The 19,235-nt window shown below is 37.5% G+C and overlaps 1 protein-coding gene across 1 annotated transcript in view; it reads right to left on the bottom strand.

Moving 5' to 3' along the window:
• Nucleotides 1–2,696: 2,696 nt before the first annotated feature.
• LOC134577131 (uncharacterized) overlaps nt 2,697–19,235 on the bottom strand; it is a 44,166-nt gene continuing 27,627 nt past the window's right edge. The window contains exons 3-9 of the mRNA XM_063435792.1: nt 15,854–16,213; nt 13,852–14,187; nt 11,593–11,886; nt 8,962–9,046; nt 8,199–8,235; nt 7,435–7,506; nt 2,697–3,243 (exon numbers count right to left, since the gene is read on the bottom strand). Of these exons, the coding sequence (XP_063291862.1) occupies nt 3,172–3,243; nt 7,435–7,506; nt 8,199–8,235; nt 8,962–9,046; nt 11,593–11,886; nt 13,852–14,187; nt 15,854–16,213 (1,256 nt within the window). The 3' untranslated portion in view covers nt 2,697–3,171. The remainder of the gene's footprint in view (nt 3,244–7,434; nt 7,507–8,198; nt 8,236–8,961; nt 9,047–11,592; nt 11,887–13,851; nt 14,188–15,853; nt 16,214–19,235) is intronic.

Raw genomic sequence — 19,235 nt, forward strand, 5'->3', positions numbered from 1 at the left:
AGCGGGCACAAAAACGCTAATCCTGACCGAAATATTAATGCCAGCGGCACTAAGTACCCAGAGAGCGACGCAGGATCACACAGGGAACAGAATGACATCTGTCCCGCACCGAAACTCTCTGAAATCACCTAAACCGGCCATGCGGCCTAATCCAGAGTGGAGCCTGAGGCCTGGGGGAGGCATGTCAATCAAATTTTATTTAATCAAATCACCTAATTATGTTAAAAGATTACTTTAATATACACGTAGAATTTTAATATATATGCATTTATAGGTATTTAAATTCTACGTGTATACTAATCTTTTATGTAATTATTTGTATTTATCTATATATATATATATATATATATATATATATATATATTTGCGGTTATTTGCATTTTATATATAGATAGATATATATAGAATGTCATTCTATGTGTATTTGGTTACCAATATATATATATATATATATATATATATATATATATATATATATATTAATAAAAAAATACATTTAGAATGAAATTACATATGAATATATAATTTATATAAAATTTTGTTTCAATATTTTATTTATTTATTTGATTATTTTTATTCATTTATTATTGTAATTATACGTATATATATATATATATATAATATATGTGTATATATCTATTATATATATAATATATATACATATTATATATATGTGACGTCATTCTAAGTGTATTTTAATTCTAATATATGTACTTATATTAGTATTAAAATACACTTTGTATGACATCACAAGCGAGCAACCAACACGGCCCAGCTCCCCCCCCTCTGGACCGGCGGGGGACATCCCGGTCCTCGCTGTGGACGATTACCCCCAATACTCAACTCAGTCAAGCGACAAAACCAGCGGGCAATCAGACCTCTCAGGGCCTAAGTAAGATGGCGGTCCGAACGAGACCCATGACACAACGCACCCTCACAAAGCCGCCTGAACAGGTCCAGGAATTTTTCCATCGGCTTTGCACCAACATATGGACACGACACTGCATCAGGGGCCGGTCATTCCAATTAATGGTGAAGGGGATGGCGGCATGGATCCGTCCTGCCACGCGGCGCCGCCTGTGCAGAAATTCACACCGCGCCCCTAGAGCAGCCTCCAGACGAAGATTGTGCCGGAGAGCCGGACGGCGGGAAGCAAAAGCAAGCTCCACAAGCATCATCATCCACCCTCTCACACAACTGGGCGAAACCGCCAAGCAAACCTGACCCACCTACCACCCAGCAGCACTAGCAACCTCCGACCACCGCAGCTTGCAAGCCACGGCATGCCTAGAGCTGTCTACGGCTCGCAACCGCTCCAACCGCCGGAAAACCAATGCCTCAACCCTCATCTTAACCTGGGGCAAACTGCTTGGTGAGAAACGGAGGGGTCGTTGCCTGCCGAGCACTATCACGCTGGACTACCCCCAGACGCACACCAGCGACATCGGACTGACAAGCCAAAAAGGAAAGGACGAAGACGACAAAGCCCGAGCTGAACCAACGAGGGGTATCGGATAAACTTACTCACTGCAACACACGGGTATTTATAGCACAGACTGCCCAGAGCTCTCTTAACAGCTAAATACCCAATCTCAGTCGCCTAAGACTTGCTCCACATGGACTATACACCCATGCCAGCACTAACCTGCTAGTATAATGTTTCTACTGTTGATCCTTGCTCCTAACGCTCCAATACTAAATTAACTAATTACACAGCAGGGCAAACTAGACCCAGAGGGAATAGTAATATGTATATACAACAATGGCAAGTCTTAGTACAGTTATATGTTATATGTTATATGCTATATAATGTCTCCCAGCTTGCCTACACATAGTCCAACTGTGATATGCACTGTCTCAGCCGGTTACTGCTACTGTGCAATTCATGCCTATGTACCGTGACTATAGCAGCACAGCAGACTAGAACTAACAACAAGTCAGTAGTATGTTGCATAGTAATCTAGATCTCTCAACTCACCAACCTATCTATCTGCTTCGTTTAGCATACCCAGAAAACATAAAAGTGTGCCTTCCTAACAACAATTACATGTCACATGCCTACAACGTCCCTAAGCCAATATTAACCCTCACTTGCAATCTTATATTTCCTGTTAAAATTTAACTCCAGTGGTATATCAAGTCATTTATGTTATATATGTTGTTACTTCGCTAGTTACTTACATTATGAGCCTCAACCAAGCGTCCACTAATGAGGGCGGCAAAATGAAGCCCCTGTACAAGCTGTTTTTAAATCATTTCTTTTAAAAACGTGCAACCACACTGCTAGGCAAACGCAACACACCCACAAGATGCAAGGCTAACCAGACTAAAGCTGTATGCATGCTTAATCTTTTAAAAAACATTGCCTAACAACCATAACTTTAAACATGATTTCCGCTACTGTAGACATGTCTAGCCTAGCCTCTCTGTACACACATGACCTTTGAAACATCGACTGCTACACTAGCGGTAATGAGCAATAAGGAGATGCATTTCACGTTACATGTCAGCTAGCCTATCTTCCCGTGTTATTATTATTATTTTACTATAAAATTGTGCTGTCAATTGTATGTCGCAATGATGTTTAATACTGTTACTGTCTGGCTTGTCACAGCTGTCGTGGCTTTCACAAGCGTATTGTTATGCTATGCACAGAAAAAAATAAAGAATTAAAAAAAAAAAAGCTGTGAAATTTTAATTCTGGGAGTTTGTGTATACGTATTTTCAAATTTCCTACTATGGCAGGTGAAATTTGTGAAGCAATAATTTAAGGAGAAAAGACTTGAGTTGCTGGACCAGTTAAGTTTTAAACAATCATGAAGAAGATGAGTCAGAAGGGACGGAAAGTGTGCAAGTCACAGGAAGAGAGACGGAAGGATAGATATAGACTTAAAGTGAGAACTTTAACAAGGCAGGATCCTGGGCAATCACAGGTCGAAAGACAGAAAAAGATGCCAGTGACCCAATGTCACTTGGGAAAATCACGCTCTCAATATAAGCATATAATTCACAGCTGTGAGCATGTTAAATACATAATTGCAACAATCTTTGAACAGTTGTATTTCCTATTTATTTCAATTATAATATATTTTTTCACAATAATACGTTTATTAGTTATATGCGATATATTTATTTTCCAGGTCATCAGCTAGCACACATTCCGCTGTGTTTTCAAAGATTTCGCGGTTGCGCTGGCTTCTTGAAATTGGTCTTTCCAGCGTCAACTTGGTGATAAATTCTGATCTGAAATAAAAACAAAAATACCCTCTTTCTAATCTGTACGTGTTCATAGTTTATGGCATGATGGACATTTTTATCTTTGTTTTTATCTAAAACAGGACAGCAGAAAAGGTAACTCACACCCTACTTTGCAAAAAAAGTTATATATTAAACAGCAAATATGTATGCCAAACCTTATTTTCTAAACAGGAAAAAAGGTGTAAATAGAGCCTCTGATTAATTAACCCCTTAACGCCGTTACGACGTTCTATGCCGTCCCGCTTTAATTGTGCTTTAAAGCCGCTGCGGTGGCATAGAACGCCGTAACGGCTGAAGCCCCTGGAGCGCCCGGTATACTTACCTTACTGGCGCTCTGCTTCGGGAGGACTGCCTCACAGCCCAGGCAGCCCTCCCACGGCAAAAAAGCCCCCGGGGGCCATGTGATCGCTCTCAAAGAGCGATCACATGGCCCCCTATAGCTGGCTGTGGATCTGCCAGCATGGGGACTGTCTTGGCTGTCAGACAGTCCCCCTGCTGGTGGGAAAGTAAAAAAATATATAGATATTAAACATGTTTAAAATTAAAATAAATATATATATATATATATATATATATATATACATTTTTTTATATATATATATATATATATATATATATATATATAATATATGTATATATTATATATATAATATATATACATATTTTATATATGTAATGTCATACAAAGTGTATTTTAATACTAATATAAGTACATATATTAGAATTAAAATACACTTAGAATGACGTCACATATATATAATATATATATAATAGATATATACACATATATTATATATATACGTATAATTACAATAATAAATAAATAAAAGTAATCAAATAAATAAATAACATTTTATATAAATTATATATTCATATGTAATTTCATTCTAACTGTATTTTGTTACTAATATATATATATATTGGTAACAAAATACACTTAGAATGACATTCTATATATATCTATGTATACAGGGAGTGCAGAATTATTAGGCAAGTTGTATTTTTGAGGATTAATTTTATTATTGAACAACAACCATGTTCTCAATGAACCCAAAAAAGTCATTAATATCAAAGCTGAATATTTTTGGAAGTAGTTTTTAGTTTGTTTTTAGTTTTAGCTATTTTAGGGGGATATCTGTGTGTGCATGTGACTATTACTGTGCATAATTATTAGGCAACTTAACAAAAAACAAATATATACCCATTTCAATTATTTATTTTTACCAGTGAAACCAATATAACATCTCAACATTCACAAATATAAATTTCTGACATTCAAAAACAAAACAAAAACAAATCAGTGACCAATATAGCCACCTTTCTTTGCAAGGACACTCAAAAGCCTGCCATCCATGGATTCTGTCAGTGTTTTGATCTGTTCACCATCAACATTGCGTGCAGAAGCAACCACAGCCTCCCAGACACTGTTCAGAGAGGTGTACTGTTTTCCCTCCTTGTAAATCTCACATTTGATGATGGACCACAGGTTCTCAATGGGGTTCAGAACAGGTGAACAAGGAGGCCATGTCATGAAATTTTCTTCTTTTATACCCTTTCTTGCCAGCCACGCTGTGGAGTACTTGGACGCGTGTGATGGAGACTTCTTCCTGTACCACTGCTTGAAGAAGGTGTCTTCCAGAAACTGGCAGTAGGACTGGGAGTTGAGCTTGACTCCATCCTCAACCCGAAAAGGCCCCACAAGCTCATCTTTGATGATACCAGCCCAAACCAGTACTCCACCTCCACCTTGCTGGCGTCTGAGTCGGACTGGAGCTCTCTGCCCTTTACCAATCCAGCCACGGGCCCATCCATCTGGCCCATCAAGACTCACTCTCATTTCATCAGTCCATAAAACCTTAGAAAAATCAGTCTTGAGATATTTCTTGGCCCAGTCTTGACGTTTCAGCTTGTGTGTCTTGTTCAGTGGTGGTCGTCTTTCAGCCTTTCTTACCTTGGCCATGTCTCTGAGTATTGCACACCTTGTGCTTTTGGGCACTCCAGTGATGTTGCAGCTCTGAAATATGGCCAAACTGGTAGCAAGTGGCATCTTGGCAGCTGCACGCTTGACTTTTCTCAGTTCATGGGCAGTTATTTTGCGCCTTGGTTTTTCCACACGCTTCTTGCGACCCTGTTGACTATTTTGAATGAAACGCTTGATTGTTCGATGATCACGCTTCAGAAGCTTTGCAATTTTAAGAGTGCTGCATCCCTCTGCAAGATATCTCACTATTTATGACTTTTCTGAGCCTGTCAAGTCCTTCTTTTGACCCATTTTGCCAAAGGAAAGGAAGTTGCCTAATAATTATGCACACCTGATATAGGGTGTTGATGTCATTAGACCACACCCCTTCTCATTACAATGATGCACATCACCTAATATGCTTGATTGGTAGTAGGCTTTCGAGTAAGACAACATGCATAAAGAGGATGATGTGGTCAAAATACTCATTTGCCTAATAATTCTGCACTCCCTGTATATAAAATGCAAATAACCGCAAATATATTTATATATATATATATATATATATATATATAGAGAGAGAGAGAGAGAGAGAGAGAGAGAAATACAAATAATTACATAAAAGATTAGTATACACGTAGAATTTAAATACCTATAAATGCATATATATTAAAATTCTATGTGTATATTAAAGTAATCTTTTAACATAATTAGGTGATTTGATTAATTAAAATTTGATTGACATGCCTGACAACACATGGAGAAAGTGCAGAGAATTTAATTTGCAAGCACTATATATGACCCTGTCACTCTCCAAGACACCATAAAACCTGTACATAGGGGGTCCTGTTTTACTTGGGAGACTTCGCTGAACTCAAATATTAGTGTTTCAAACTGGTAAATTGTATTACAACGATGATATTTTAAGTAAAAGTGTTGTTTTTTGCATTTTTCACAAACAAACAGCACTTTTATGGACTGTATTATTGTTGTAATATGTTTTACTGTTTTAAAACACTAATATTTGTGTTTAGTGAAGTCTCCTGAGAATAACAGTACCCCCATGTACAGGTTTCATGGTGTTTTGGAAAGTTAGAGAGTCACATATAAGGCTTGCATTTCATTTTTTTGACATAGAAATTCGACAGATTGGTTATGTTGCCTTTGAGAACGTATGGTAGCCCAGGAATGAGAATTACCCCATGATGGCATACCATTTGCAAAAGTAGACAACCCAAGGTATTGCAAGTGGGGTATGTCCAGTCTTTCTTAGTAGCCACTTAGTCACAAACACTGGCCAAATATTAGTGTTTTGCTTTTTTCACACAAAAACAAATATGAACGCTAACTTTGGCCAGTGTTTGTGACTAAGTGGCTACTAAAAAAGACTAAACATACCCCACTTTCAATACCTTTGGTTGTCTACTTTTTTTTACCACACCGTCTCAAAGGTAACATTACTAATATGGCAAATTTCAATTTGAAAATGGAACGTTATATATTTGACCCTGTAACTTTCCAAAACACCATAAAACCTGTTAATGGGGGGTACTGTTGTACTCGTGAGACATCGCTGACTACAAATACGTGCAAATACTACAAATACAGTATTATGACATTCACAGCTAAAATGTCAGACTGAAATACAAATTTAAAAAAAATCTTATTTTCTCAAATTTTTGAAAATTGTATTCATAATAAATTATGTTCCATATATGAATAGTTAATGATAAATTAAAGCCCTGTTTCTCCTGAACAAAATTATATCTAAGAAGTGTGGGTGCATATAATATGAAAGAGGGGAACTACGGGTGAACAGACATATAGTGCAAATTCCAGTTTTTGTTTACGTTTTGTTTTGATCAGAACATGCACTGTTGACTCCGTCCTGAAGGGGTTAATTAGAATTCATAACTACTTGCCCACTGGCTGCTATTGCTGCCAGCGGGGCCAGAGATTAGCAGTGGGCCGAAATTCTGTAAGTAAACCAGTATTTCATCATATTTTAGAATTTGGTAGTATCTGTATGGCGAAATGTTGGAAGAAATGAAAAAACAAAAAAAAAGATTTTTTTAAAAAACTTTCTTTCCATGCTGTATGTATATATATACCGCATGAAACTAATGATATATATTACACATGTATTCATTCGGTATTCAAAAGACAGTGCAAACAAAAAGACAAATTCACTAAAAAGTAGAAAGTTAGAGAGTCACCAGCTCATCATAGTCTGGGTCTATATCTTTCTTTTGAAGATCGGCATATGTGGCATCATATTTGGAGGAATCCTAAAAAAGGAACAAACACAATGAAGATAGAGTTATCAGTAAAAGATCATTCAAGTAAAGAAAACAAAAAACTAAATTTGTTTGAAAATGTAGCTGTGTATGCATGGTTTTGTTTAGTTTCAAGTTAATATTTTTGTTCACCATTAGGTAAGATTTATCTGACAATGTACCATTTTCCCTCCTAGTACTGGGAATGTAATGTAACTGATTAGTTTGACATTGGTACTTTTTATATATAATATACGTGGGCCTTTTTCCGACACTGTGTTCTGACTTTTTAATATTACAAATGATGCCAGAAAATGGACCAGCCAGCCAATGCAATAAGACTTTAATGCCAGAGCCCATTTACAGTTTTTATTTATTTGCGTGTTTGATTGTTTGTGGTTGTTTCGTTTTCTCTTCCAATATGGCAACAGATGAAAGAGAAAATAAAATAAGAAAGCAGGAGACAGTGTAGAAAAAACAATAAGGAAGAGACAGGTGCAAAGAAAAACACAGGGTAAATGTTCATTCTCATTCGCTATTACTTCATTTTAAAGCTGAGTAATAAACAAGATTAGCTCTGACTTTCTTATAATGCACATAACACAGTCATGTCAATAATAATAATAATAACAGTAATAGACTGGATGTTGCATGCAGTATTTTTTTATCCATTGATTTTATTATTATGAAATAATTACTTGTACCTCATTGCGGTGTGCAGCGCCTCGACTCTTTCTCAACCTATTCCGTGGGAAACAGAGAGAAATTGGCATGAGAAAGAAAGAACGGAAGATCTGCAATTTGTATGTGGACAATTTCAACGTTTTAGAATGCAGTATCGAGTATCAAAAATTTTTTTTTTTTAAATGGGTTTTACATTTTTATAGGGAACGTCTAGTAAGAGGAGACACTACACAGTGTAGTGGATTTATTCTTTAGAGTCCTATGACCCTGACTGTGCAGGATTCCCTGCAACGTGAATCGCTGGTTATTTAGAGTTTATTCACAAATTGAAAACAGAATTGCAATATATAAGATGATCTAGAACACTTGGACAAAAGCTCCACTAGAAAACGTGCAGTTCAGCACAATTCAAGGTTTACTTAAATATTTAATGACCTTTTATAATATACTGTCACAGCCAAATTCCCAGTATTATTCCTTTCAAGAGAAGAGAAAATTCACCTACACTATGAAAGAATGGCAGTTCCTGATGGGTATTGGAATAATAAAATGATGCATTAAAGAGTCTATCCACAAGAAGGGGACTAGTAAGAAAGAAAGTCTATGTAATATTTTATATTTATATATTTTGACATTATTTAACGTATAGGGCAGTTGATAATTTTATCTGCCCTCCTTTGGTGTGTATGCAGAACATACAGAAGAATATGTGTAACAGTGTATCTGCTGGGTAGAATTGTCATTATCAAAATATATAAGGGAATAGATCATTAATTATCTTACCTCCAACACAGACAGATGTTCAACAGAAACATGACAAAACAGGTGGCTCCAGTCACCCCAAATATCAGAGTATATTGACAGCTGGCTGAATGAAACATGTTTAGATTAGTAAAATGTTTCAGAAACCATTTTCAGCTTGTTTTTGTATTCAGTATTCAATCAGTATTTAGCGAAATTCTTACAGATACAAACAGTACACAATTGCCAAATCAGCATAAAATGTCCAAACAAAACATAAACAGAAAAATAAATAAAGTTGCTGTATTCTAGAATGTCATATTTGGCACATATCATGAGTGCTAAGAACGTGAGCATAAACAATCTGGAGATTGCAACACTTTTTTGTTTATTTTAATTAGACTGGTTTTGGTAGCAATGTACACAACGCTGTATATAACAGTGGTTGGCTTCGTTAACATGTAAATTGGACTCAGAATTGCAAAAGTCAAGGTAAATTCTAGAATTTTATCTAGAATTGCAATTCCGTTATTATCTTTTCTATAATGTAAGGCATTGTTTTGCCTGCTGTTGAAAATGTAGACATTGAAAGGTCAGAATTTCAAATAAATATATTAACTATTATATTTGTTATTGAGCAGAATAACACAAAGTGTTAAATGCTGAAGGACTTGGAGTATGTGCAGAAAACAACCAGCAAAATCCCAATCTAACTGTAAGGCTAAAAGAATCTTAAAAAATATATAGTTACATGAGCGCTCCAATAAGACAAATTAAATAAAATGTAACAAACCTCTCCAGCAACGAAAATGTTAATTAAACCGATACAATGTATCCAACGCCCTGAGTCTGATAAAAAACTAAAGAGGTCCCTGCTGTTATAAGGAAAATTAGGAGACACAACACATGTAAAGGCACAATCCACTGGGTTATAATTGGCAGGTAATAAAATGCCTTTTATTTAAAGAATTTAAAAAAAATATATATAAATATATATATAAACCTGCAAGATACAATATAGCAATGTTATCTCATGGGTAGAAACATCAATAGACACTTCAGAAAAATAAAAACAATAAATCGCACTATACAAGCATTAAAACCATACTCAAAATAATTTGCAATAATGTGGATCAGCAGTTATGTATAACTCCAGTGAGGGGCCCCTCCACTGGAGTAAACACCAGTATAAAGCTTTTTTTTTGCTGTTGATCCAAAAGAAGGCAAAAAACACAGTTTGAAGCACAATTTTGCAACAAGCTAGGAAAAAAAATCCTTCTTGACCCCAGAATGGCAGCCAGATTTATCCTTGGATCAATCAGTTATTACGCTACATTGAGAGATTATATCATTGAATATTCTGTTTTTGCAAGTATGCATCTAAATGTCCGTGATGTTAATGAGTAAAAAAATAGGACAAAAAAATAAAAGGGCAGAAGGGGTATGGAGTTCTAAAAGAATCTTGGCTGAATTACAACTGATTAAATCAGGCATTTATAGACAAAAACCCTCTCATAACTACAGGTTAATTAGTCTTTGTAGTTCAGATCTAGGACACTATTGGTAAGTGGTATTTGATAAATGAATAGTGGTGTGAAAGGTGAAAGAGGAGAGACAAATCCAATCTGCTAGTTTCCGGATGCTCCCAATTTAAGTAGTCTCTCTTTTTTAGAATGTGATTACAATGTGCTGTAGTGTTTTGAGTGCTTTGATTGTTCCTCTAGTATTTCTAGAGTTCTAACATAAATAATGTCCATAATAATGAACAGCTTTTTAGTAAACAAAAAACAAAAAAACTCACATATTAAAATTGTAGAAATAGACAAAGCAAAAAGCACAAATCTCTGAAAATCACATGTAAAAGGGAACTGCACAGACAGTCTTTAGCGTCTCGATGATGACACTTTTACGTGTGTTCTTTTTCAAAATATTCCAACAAAACATAAAAAGTATTACACTGTACAGGAGTTAAAGGACTTTGGAGCAGACTTATAATAAATAAACATATATAGATAAGATGTTTTCATAGGTAGACGAGGGTAAAATGTAAGGCCCACAAGTAAAAAATATTAATTGAAATGCACATGAACAAGGTTTTTAAAACATGTAAGCACACTTAAGGAATACTATAGGCACCCAGACCACTTTAGCTCATTGAAGTGGTCTGGGTACAATGTCCAAGGTCCCTTAACCCTGCAATGGTAATTATTGCAGTTTCTGATAAACTGCAAACATTTCCTTGGAGGGTTAACTCCTCCTCTAGTGGCTATCTACCAAACAGCCACTAGAGGGATTTTTAGGTGTTTAAGAGAGTTTTGACTGCCTAACTGATGCTGTACAAACTCACATTATGTATGAGGACAGCCAGCATCACCCAAAACCCCATAGGAAGGCATGTGCATTAGCTCCCCCCATCGGAGCTGGAATCAGGTAAGTGACAGAAGGGGTTTTAAACCCCTTTTGCACCATGGGGGAAGGAGGGGGCACGAGTGAGGGGGGCACGATAGGGAGCTATAGTGCCAGAAAAACATCTTTCCCTTTTACTGACTGAATACAAACTGTGAGTTTCCTGGCAACCTAAAGTAATTAATATGGCATTATTAACAGAATAGCATTTATTATATATTTATGGTAAGATTACATAAAAATCAAACAAAACGAGCAATAACTCACGTCTGATACGTAAGATGGTGTTTTGATGAAATTGTTTCCCATTTTGGAATGTAGCAGTGCATTTAAGGCTTGTGTTATGATCCTGATAGGAAGGAGAATATCTGATTTCTGATTCAACTCTCCAATAGCCTCCTGAGATGTCCTCATGTCGCACACTGATAGGATGTCCAGCCTTGTTCCATTCTAGAGAAGGTGGGCTTGAGGAACAGGTGTGCAGTACAGTGCAGAATATACTCCCTGTCTTCCCTTCTTGCAAGTCATCAGCTCCTTTTATTAGTGGTATAAAAAGCGAATCTGTGATGAATATACACATCATTAGTTATCAGAAATTTCAGTAGGTGTATAAGTAAATAATTTAAATATTTATGCATTATTTTATTTTAACAGATACCACGTCAAAAGGAGTCATTTTTGCAGGAAATTCCTGGTTTCACCTTCAATTTTTTTTTTAAATGTTGGTATATTTTTATTGTGAAAAATGCAACGTATAAGCATACATTATAAGATCTATCTCTTTAGATAAAGAAAAGCAAGTGTATGGTGAAACATAGAAGTCTTGTACATTTCTGGCATTTTCATATATTGAGTTAAGCGTATTAAAAACAAGTCTGAGCATCATATGGCATTGAGAGTCAGAATTTAAACAAAAGAGACATTTAACCAAAACACAGAACAGCATTGATGAAATATATAACAATAATCCAGCTGACATTGCTCAATCAGCATTATTTCTTTGTTATTCTATAGAGTTGAAATCAGGATATATTTCATAACTGCAAGACTCCATGAGTAGTGTTCTTAGCATGTTTCCCTTGAAAATAGTCTAGTAAAGAGGCATGGTGCATTGTAAAAAATGAGTGGTGAAGCCATTAGTGGCCATTAGTGTTGAAGAGAATAGCATCGACATGTCCCCTTCTCTGTCGATGCTATTCTCTTCAACAAGGTAGTAGAAAAGAAATGTTAGTGAAATAAACATTCCAGACACAGACAGGAACTTTAGCTTTCTTTTTGTGTCTAGAGTCTATCTTTTTTTAAGGCCCTGACGCAGCAAAGCAGCCCAAAACCATGATGCCCCCACCAGCATACTTTACAGTTGGGATGAGGTTTTGATGTTGGTGTTCTGTGCCTCTTTTTCGCCACACAAAGTGTTGTGTGTTTCTTCCAAACAACTCAACTTTGGTTTCATCTGTCCACATAATATTTTGCCAGTACTGCTGTGGAATATCCAGATGCTCTTGTGCAAACTGTAAACGTGCAGCAATGTTTTGTTTGGACAGCAGTGGCTTCCTCTGTGGTATCCTCCCATGAAATCCATTCTTGTTTAGTGTTTTACGTATTGTAGATGCGCCGACAGGGATGTTAGCATTTGCCAGTGACTTTTGTAAGTCTTTAGCTGACACTCTAGGATTCTTCTTCACCTCATTCAGCAGTCTGTGATGTGCTCTTGCAGTCATCTTTAATGGACGGCCACTCCCAGGGAGAGTAGCAGCAGTGCTGAACTGTCTCCATTTATAGACAATTTGTCTTACCGTGGACTGATGAACAGCAAGGCTTTTGGAGATACTTTTATAACCCTTTCCAGCTTTATGCAAGTCAACAATTCTTAATCGTAGGTCTTCTGAGAGCTCTTTTGTGCGAGGCATAATTCATATCAGGCAATGCTTCTTGTGAAAGGCAAACCCAGAACTGGTGTGTGTTTTTTATAGGGCAGGGCAGCTGTAACCAACACCTCCAATCTCATCTCATTGATTGGACTCCAGTTGGCTGACATCTCACTCCAATTAGCTCTTGGAGATGTCATTAGTCTAGGGGTTCACATACTTTTTCCACCTGCACTGTGAATGTTTACATGGTGTGTTCAATAAAAACATGGCAACATTTCATTCTTTGTGTGTTATTAGTTTAAGCAGACTGTGATTGTCTATTGTTGTGACTTGGATGATGATCAGATCACATTTTATGACCAATTTGTGCAGAAATCCATATCATTCCAAAGGGTTCACATACTTTTTCTTGCAACTGTAGTATTCATCCAAACTAGTCCCTATGTAACCATGCCTAGTCACACAACTGCTAAGCTCATACAGGAAGACTATTTTTGTTTATATGATTCTACAAACAGAGATTTCATTGATTTTAAAAATAATAAAAGAGAAAATTGTCTGCTTTGGCAAAAATGAGAACCAAGTGAGAACAATCTCATTACTTTTCATTTGCTGAAATTACAGATGTGTTATTATTCATAAAATGATAATTTACCTGTGACGTTGACCCTAATTATTTTTTGATTGAGAAGAGTGTATGAATTTATATAGTTGCTTATTCCAGGAAAGTATTGTTCATTATGTTGCACATTATCAATCCTCAAAGAGCAGCTATTTGGTCCATTTCCCACCAGCGATGTACGGCCTTTATAATCTGATTCCACAAAAGGGTGGTTTCTTTTATTGAATATTTGAGGATAATGTGTTAGATGGTAACTAAACCAAATCAAATTGGAATCATCATTATGTTTCTTGTAAGTAAACGAGCAGGGAATCTCCACACACGAACCGTTCAATGCTTGAATGAATTCTGGGAATATAAATATCCAGTCTGAAAAAAAAAAATGTTTGCACTAGGCAGTTGATAAAAGCACAAAGATAATAGCAATATGCATTCATTCAGCACACTAGGAAGCTCAACTTGGACCAATTTTTGCTGGTTCAGGGAGAACAAAATCCACTGTTTTTTTCTTCTGTCTGTGAATCAGTCAACCTGATATAAACCACTATACGTGGAAATAATTTAAAGTCTTCTTGAGTTATTCACTAAAGTGAGAAATGTAGGTGAAATTAGATGCTTTACAGGGCATGTCGGTAGGTAATAGGGTAGAGTATTGTAGGCAGTTGATGAGATATTGACGATAAATTAAATCTAGCTGCTAAGTTACAATACTTAATTTAGATCTATGAAAAAGTAGAGACAACACAATGTTCAAATGTTCTGAGGAACAGTGCCCTGTAATGCACCTTATTCTTAACCTAATTCTCAACTGATTTTTATCCTATATCTGCTCCTAAAACACATGACCTCTTTCTTGTTTTGCTATATTGGTAGTTGCAAGGACACTGTTCCACAAAGGAAGACCAATATCAAGTCAGTTTTAATCTAATCGACTCTGTATTTAGATTACATAGTAATTAGGTCACCTTGAGAGTCAATTATTATTTTTCTTTAGAATTATGCTCAAAAATATCAACAACAGAGAACATTAGGTGAGTATAAGCTTGTTTGGGGAAGACTGTTAGAACAATGTTCAAATGATTTTTCTACAGAAGTCACCAAAATCTATATGAATTTTTGTAGATAAATCCATTGGATTTTTTTCTAACAGTATTGAATCATTGGCATTATTAATGCTTATTAAATCAAGTCCATCATGAGAATGAGGAGGGTTATCAATAATATTATAATTCTCAAGCAAGGTGCATGTGAAATATAACACCAAAAGATCTGACAGACCAATATATATTTGCAAAAAGTCAAATTAATATATAAACAATGATATGTTTATATTCACATTCACTGGGTTAACTGGCCACTCAGTGATTCATTTGTATGCATTTTGCTGACATTAAAAACATAGAAACATAGAATGTGACGGCAGATAAGAACCATTCGGCCCATCTAGCCTGCCCAATTTTCGAAATACTTTCATTAGTCCCTGGCCTTATCTTATAGTTAGGATAGCCTTATACCTATCCCACGCATGCTTAAACCCCCTTACTGAATTAACCTCACTTCACTTCAGCTGGAAGGCTATTCCATGCATCCACTACCCTCTCTGCAAAGTAATACTTCCTGATATTATTTTTAAACCTTTGTCCCTCTAATTTAAGACTATGTCCTCTTGTTGTGGTAGTTTTTTCTTCTTTTAAATATAGTCTCCTCCTTTACTGTGTTGATTCCCTTTATGTATTTAAATGTTTCTATCATATCCCCCCTGTCTCGTCTTTCCTCCAAGCTATACATGTTAAGATCCTTTAACCTTTTCTGGTAAGTTTTATCCTGCAATCCATGAACCAGCTTAGTAGCCCTTCTCTGAACTCTCTCTAAGGTATCAATATCCTTCTGAAGATACGGTCTCCAGTACTGCGTACAATACTCCAAGTGAGGTCTCACCAGTGTTCTGTACAATGGCATGAGCACTTCCCTCTTTCTACTGCTAATACCTCTCCCTATACAACCAAGCATTCTGATGCATATTAAAGTCAATTACCTGAGATAATGACATGTACTTTCTTTCTCTGGAGCTTAAGAGAGTTTATATTGTCATTTATTCCTGGATAAAAATATTTTTTTTCAATAACATTATCAATCCTCAACGAGCAACTGTTTGTGTCATTTCCCACGAGGAAAGTCCGACCTCGGTATTTCGGTAACACTGCAGAGGGGTCTTTGCTGTTGAAAACTTGTGTGTAGCTAAAAACATTGTAAGTGTACCAGATTATATGGACATCGCTGTAGCCTTTGGGAGAGGTGAATGTGCAAGGTATAGTGACACTGGAACTTGTAAAGACAGTGATGGATTCTGGGAATGTGAACGACCAATCCTCACAGAAAGATAGGGAAATCCATCCTGCAAAAACATAACGGTAACACTAAGTTTAATATTGTTATTAAATATCTTTTTTTTTTATACTTAAAACACATAACATTATATAAGTCTTTTCTTTACATGTGAATAATTTTATATGTTTATCTTACTTTGAAGAATAAAACAGAAAAATTTAACTTTTTTTCAGAATCATTGGATTGGTTAAATTTTTGATGTATGAGCTTTGTATTCTTTATATTAAATAAATCCTTTTCCTGGAGAACATCTGCAGGAGGACATCCAGCATCAGAGGAAATTTCTATGAGGAATGCCCATGTATGACATCAGAGGAGGGAGAGCGCGACCCAGCACAGAGGGATATTGGCACTGGAATCAGGCAAGTGATTAAAGAGTTTTTTTACCCCATATGTGCCTAAGTTCGGGGGACCAGAAGGCACTATAGTATATAGAATACAACTTTGCATTCCTAACACTATAGTTTCCTTTAAGGTGAGAATGTAGAAAGGAGACTTTTAGTGACATTCATCATCCTAATATCTCATAATTTCAATTAGTTGCTCTATTATTCTTGTGTATTGTTCACATTATGAATCCTACTTTGAATGCTAAATAAAACATAACACATGCACATTTTTTTTAAATTCTTTTTATTGCCACAAAACCCTTCTGCAACAGATTTAAAATAAATCAACACCGCTAATTTAGCTTTGGAGAAACGTTAGATCTTTTAGTTATTTTATACTCTGAGGATCAACAAATATGCCTTCTCTGATTTTAGCGTCACTCAGTTTGGGAAATGTATATTTTGAATGTTAAAATAATAAATCTTCTGGGGGGGCGGAGCCAGCAGCCATAACGAGCAGACGTGTGCAAGCAGAGCTCCGCAGGAAAAAGCCCAAAAAAAGCAATTTACCCACCTGAAAGGCTCATACTTAAGCCTTTACCGAGTCATAGCGACATGGGGAAGAAGTCAAAGCACCAGGGGGCCCCGAGACCAACGGGGGCGCGAGATATCGGGGATCTTCTCCTCCGACCCGCACAGGCCCCAAACCACGCTGCGCCTACTACACAACATGGCGACGAGGCCTCGGCCTCCTCCGAGGATCAAACGATGGACGAACTAGATGTATTCCCAAGCTCAGGGGGCTTACACCTCCCGTCCTCCGACGAAGATAATGAGCTGCCCTCCACAAAGGGGGACATTAAGGCCTTGCTACGCCACCTCCGCGCAATGTTTGCCGCAGATGTGGCCACCCTGCGGGAAGAGATACAAATGGTGGAGGGGCGCGTTAAAACAACTGAAGGGGAGACAAAAGATCTCTCTGCCCGGTGCACACAAGTAGAAGCCCAAAATGTGGAGCTGCAGCGCGTTCAGGCCCAACTCACCGGCCGCCTGGACACCATCGAAGATCAGAATAGGAGCAGAAATGTAAAAATTCGGGGTATCCCAGAAACAGTAGCCCCAGGCGACATGACACACTATGCCGGGAGACTGCTCGCTTCACTGCTCTCACCACAGCAACTTAAGTTAACTGAGATAGATGGGACCTACCGCATCCCGAGGGCCGCTACAGCACCAGCAGATACCCCAAGGGATGTCATTCTGCAGCTTCGAACAAGGGCAGCCCAATTAACCCTCATGACTGCCGTGAGAAACAAGGCAAACCACTTATTTGAAAACGCTACCTTATCCTTCTATCAAGATCTGTCCAGGCCTACGGTGCTGTGGAGGAGCAGGCTCAAACCACTAACGGTCAAGCTTCGCCAACACTCCATCCCATATCGCTGGGCGTACCCTAGAAGCTTAATCATCTCCCATGGGGGACCAACAACCCGCCTAACGGAGGCTGCAGAAATGGACTCAGTGCTGCTGGCGCTAGGACTATCAACAGATCCGGTTTGCACCGGTCAAGCTTCAAGACAACAACACCCTCACACCTGGGACATGACCAAAGTCCAAGCATTCCGACCCTCCGGGGCCACCACCTCGTCCCCTATGGCCTTTAAAGCACAGAGGGCCGCCCGCAACACGCTGGGTACTTGAGGCCCAGACGGAGACTTGAGGATATAAAACACAACCATTCTACACCGCTAAGTTTAAGGATCCCAGTTCTGATCCCCCGCCACAAGGTTCCACATTTCTATTATCGTTTTAAAAACTTGTGACTTATCATTAGACTCCCGCTCAGTCCACGACATACCCGCAACCCGCAGTCACCCGAGGTGGGCAACCCTGACCACGGGGAAAAGTAGCCTCCGACACGAACAAAGAGGACGCGTACCGAGACCCACGTCACGAACACTCACATAAAAAGCTTAATTTCACCTCTGGCACGACAGGAGATGGGGGACCCCCCAGAGACTCTAAGGTCAAGCTATCATACTGTATTATACTGTTATTCACTTATTGCCTGTGCCGCAATTCCGCATCTTAAGCATATTTAACGTGCTGTCTAGCTAATAGGTAGTATTGTGTGCTGTGACAGAAAGACATGAAAAGTACCTTGTTATTTTATCTTATTTTACTTTATATTACTTTGTCTTATAGAGCTTTGGCAGATACATATTGTAGGTTATGAAGGGGCTGTGAAAATATGAGAAGCGACACATATTTTACAGGGTTACAGGCATCTTGAGCGATATCACTACAGCCGATTACTAACTATATTCAGTAGCACAACAGAAAAAGCTAAACATTTAAAGCTCACGTGACAGGAACTCTTAAATAGTTCACTCGCACCATGCCTCAGATTGTGTTGAATTGCCTCTCGTATATTTCTGTAACTAATGTATAAAACCTAAGCACTGTTTAGCCATCTGGCCTATAGCCAGATACTGCCCCGCTTCGACATGTGTACACACGCTACCTCCTATGGCATAGGGGCTCTAGCAATGGCAAACAATGACCACCATTATCTTTTTTTAATACCTTATTTTAATGTATCTAATCTTACCTTGCCAACATCCCGCTTGGTTAAACGTATACAATTGTGCAAATGTACAGCTGTACAATTAAACAAAATTGGAGGACTAAAATACCACC

The sequence above is a fragment of the Pelobates fuscus genome, chromosome 11 (genome assembly GCF_036172605.1).
Source record: "Pelobates fuscus isolate aPelFus1 chromosome 11, aPelFus1.pri, whole genome shotgun sequence".
Lineage (NCBI taxonomy): Eukaryota > Metazoa > Chordata > Amphibia > Anura > Pelobatidae > Pelobates > Pelobates fuscus.